Raw genomic sequence first — 3,871 nt, 5'->3', positions numbered from 1 at the left:
GCTGGCTTGGTGTGTTCTGGAGGTACTTCTCAGAGACCATCAGGGTCTGTGTGTGTATTTGAAGAGAGAGAATGGGGAGGTATAAACAACAGGCATTGAGTCCAAAGGGGAGTTAGAAAATCAGGTCTCTAAATCATACAGCACTCAATCCAGAAAGCACCTGTGGGATCACAGCATGCCCTTGTTTTATGAGAAACCGAGGACCCAGTCGATTGGCTACCAAGGGACAGTCCTGGGAAGGAAGGGGTAGGACTGGACTATTCATCTCCAGGATGTGCCAGTCACAAGGAGCCTTTTTCTCATCATCTCATGTCTCATCTGTTGTACAGATGAGGAAACCGAAGCTCACAGAGGTTGAGCAACTTGCCCAAGGTCCCCATTTAATAAGGGGACCTGAACCCTGGATATCCTGTTGCCAGCATGGCTCCTTCCTGGAGGAAACAGACCAAAGTAACTGAGAACAGGAGGGACAGAGATGGGCTGTTCCATCACTGCTTAGGGAGAGAATGGGAGTGAACGTGCCAAGGGCAAAGAGAGGAGTCCTTTCATACCCTCCCAGTTGGCTTTCCCACTGCAGGTTTGCATCCTGAGCAGTCCCTAACCAAGGGCTGCCCCAGCCTAAAGGGCCACCTTGTGGAACAAGTCCACTTAATGGCCATAGAAAGAAAAAAGTGATAAGCCTCCCAGTCTGAAGTGACTGACTGATCTGATGTCCTTTGTTAATACAGTCAGAAGGAGCTTCTCCAGCACTGACTAGTAATCCAGAAGGCTCTAAGGCTTTAGTGCATGGGATTGGTCCAAAACCTGACCTCGCTTTCATTTAATTTCATGCCAGCACCAATACACACCCAGCCACGCAGGCCCTGTCTAACTAGTGAGCTGCTCAGACACAAAGGCGCTCTAATTACCATCCACAAGCCAGGCTGACAAGGATTTCAAGTGTTTTCATGTTTATGGAGATCAGAGAAACGTGTTCTGTGCATCTCTCCCACCGACGACAAGTATAAAATAAAACCAAACAAAAAACCCAACGCATTTATTAAAAACAGATATTTCAGTTAAGTTAACATCCTATAATCAGGATAGCCACAATTCCAGACACTCCGCTGCGAAGTGTAGGTATGTCAATAGCCACATCTGGATGATGAACATGCCATTGAATCTTATAAAACTAAAACACCAACAATACCGTCTTAGATCCTTCAGACTGAGTGAATGTTATGTTATGTTACAAGCACTTCACCAGGTTCACAATGGCAAAGCCTGCAGCTTCTCCATTTGGAGGGTCACATTTTCTACTCGGTTTCCTTCACTTACAAAGGCGAGCTGGCATGGCTGGGGGAGGGGCAAAGGGAGGAAATCAACTCCATCTATCCCGGGAATTGCAGCTGTTATTGCAAAAGGCCCCGGAGAGCCCATTATAAGCTGCTGTGCTAGGCTGTGTGTCCCTGGAGTGCCCCATCACGTGGTGTCTCCTCAGCCCCCAGCTCGGGGCCCCCAGGAGCGCCAGCGCCACCCGCTAGAGTAGGACAGCAGAGCCGAGGGGAAGAGAAGGGACCCGAGGCCACTTCTCAGGGCAGTTTCCGTGAATGCCCGGGGCGCGGCCGCCCGCGGGAGGCACCGGCGCCCAGCACGTCGCCGCCTCCTTACACCCGCGGTGGCAGCGGTGCGCGTGTCCTCAGGAGACTCCAGCACTTGCAAAACCCCGCGCTCTACTCCGAGTACAGGCGGAACCTGGCGACTCTCCCCTGCTGGAGCCCCGCAATCTCGTGTGCCCCCAGGAAACAGTGATCTTGAACCCGAGAAGGGGCGGACAGGCTGTGAAAATACACTTTCGAGGGGACCGAGGGTTCAACTCCGCGCCTTGCCCTCCCCTTTCCCCAGCACCTGTCGGCCCCACCTCCCATCAGCATCACAGGCGCACCGCCTTCCCCCGCCACTCAGAGAACTTCAGGCAGTTGCAAAGCGGGGGCAGAGAAAAGGTTACGTCTATTCAATTCCCCAAAACGTCCTTTCCCGGTGCCGCGTGTTTTGTATCAAGAACCAGCACCCCAAAATACACGAGATGGGTTTTTTTAAGTGTCGTAAAATTTCAAGTCTGGCAGTTTGAGGTACTCCCTGAAAGGATCTACACAGGTTCCTCTCCCCCAAATTGGATCAGGAACCAGCCCTGTAAAGGTAAAGCAAGTAACTGGGATCATCCTCGTCCTCTGGGCGTTCGGCGATCCTGAGAAGCGTGGGCTGTGACCACATGGTCATCAGGCTGGAGGGTCCGGAGAGGCTGCGTGGAACTGCACGCTGCGCCACCAGGACTGGTCACGCCGATGAGGAGTCCTGCTGACTGTGAGCTTGGGGTGCGCTCTGTAATCTGCCTTAAATAGGACCAACGAAGTCTTGTTTTTCAACCACATCGGGGCCCTCGACCTCAGTTCCCACGAAAACATTCGCGATTTTTCGATTCCTCGTCTTCATTAGTTATTTTCACGCTTCCAAAAGCGCGAGTTCACCAGTCTGAGTAGAGACGCAGCCCTCAGGGGGAACCCCTTGCCCTCCAGGCAGAGGCTGGCGCTGCGGCCACTCTCGGGGTGTTAGCTGCCGGGGACTAGAACGCCGTCGCCAGTTCTGAGCTGCGCCCTCCTCCCAGACGAGCCAGGGTCGCTGCAGGCCGGGCGAGGGCTGCGGGGCAAAGGGGGCTCATGCACTGGGGCCGACAGAGGGCCCACGAGCTGGCGTCGGGGAAGTTTTGCGTGTAACTGCAGCCGTCGCGAATGAAGCCTCCGCACGGCCTCCTTGATGAGGTTCCCCGAGATCACGAGCTGCTGCAGAAGCCGGTGCGGGTCGTCGTCGCCAGTGCGGGCTTGAGGCTGTAGCCCGCGTCGCTGCTGCAGGCGGCGAGAGGCGGCGGCGTCCCGCAGCCATCCTCGCCGGCAAGGACCCGACAGCGGCTGCGGGGCGCCTCGCTTGTCAGCTCCCGAAGGCCCATCAAGGCTGGGCTGAGGGGGCAATGGGGACAGCGCGCTGGGGCCTGCGGCGAGCTCGGTCACAAAGTAGGGCGCAGCCCGGCCCCGCACCCGGCCGCGGTCCCCGAGGGCGCAGCGCAGGGCCCCCGGGGGCGCCGGACCCCCAGTCTCGGCCGAGGCGGGCGGCAGAAGCAACGGCAGAGCCGGGGCTCGGGCCTTGTCCGCCCGCACCACCGCCGGGGGTCGCGGGGGCTGCAGTGGCGGCCCCGGGGGCGCGCACGGGGAGGCAGGGCGGTCCTGCGCCGCGTCCAGCTGCAGCGTCTCGCCGATCTGGGCCACCAGCCGGTCCACCTCGCCCGAGCCGCCCAGAGTCACCGACTGTTCCAGTAGGAGGAAGCTGTCCTCCTCCTCCTCCTCTTCCTCGTCGGCTTCCTCTTCCTCTTCCCTCCGGCACGGCATGGCCCCCCGCGCGGGCACCCGGAGCTCTGCGGGAGTCGCCGGCGGCTCGGCTGCCCCCGGGGCTCGGTGGGCCGCGGCGGAGCCGGGCGCGGTGCTGAGGCCGAAGCCGGAGCCGGGGCGGACGCGGAAGCCGGAGCCCGCCAGGCACTCTCGCCGCGCGCCAGCAGCCGCGGGAGCCGGAATCCTACCGGCTCTGGTTGATTTGTAAACAATGGGTGACGTTGCAGCCGGCCCCTACCACCGCGCCGGGGAGGGGTTGCGCCGTACCGTTGAGGGGCGGGGCGCCCTCTGGGCAGGGGTCCCGGGTGAAGCCTTGATACCTCTGAGTTCTACAGCCCTGAATGCTGTCTGCGGGGGGCACTGGGGAGACGATCCTCGCTCTCTCGGCCGGGCGTGATCGGTATTTCCAGAAGATGGACACCGGCGTGGCCTCTGTTGGTTTCTTCCACACA

General features: G+C 59.2%; 1 protein-coding gene across 1 annotated transcript; it reads right to left on the bottom strand.

Annotated features, from left to right (window-relative positions):
• Positions 1–1,093: 1,093 nt before the first annotated feature.
• On the bottom strand, positions 1,094–3,419 carry FRAT1 (FRAT regulator of WNT signaling pathway 1; the record flags this gene model as incomplete). The annotated part of the gene is made up of 1 exon (XM_082674225.1): positions 1,094–3,419. One exon carries the CDS (start codon positions 3,417–3,419, stop codon positions 2,589–2,591), a length of 831 nt encoding a protein of 276 aa, XP_082530351.1. The 3' UTR covers positions 1,094–2,588.
• Between the last annotated feature and the right edge of the window lie 452 nt (positions 3,420–3,871).

This window comes from Grampus griseus (genome assembly GCF_964374135.1).
Source record: "Grampus griseus genome assembly, chromosome: 16".
Classification (NCBI taxonomy): Eukaryota; Metazoa; Chordata; class Mammalia; order Artiodactyla; family Delphinidae; genus Grampus; species Grampus griseus.
The sequence above is the reverse complement of the archived record's forward strand: the minus strand, read 5'-3'. Positions and strand labels throughout refer to the sequence as shown.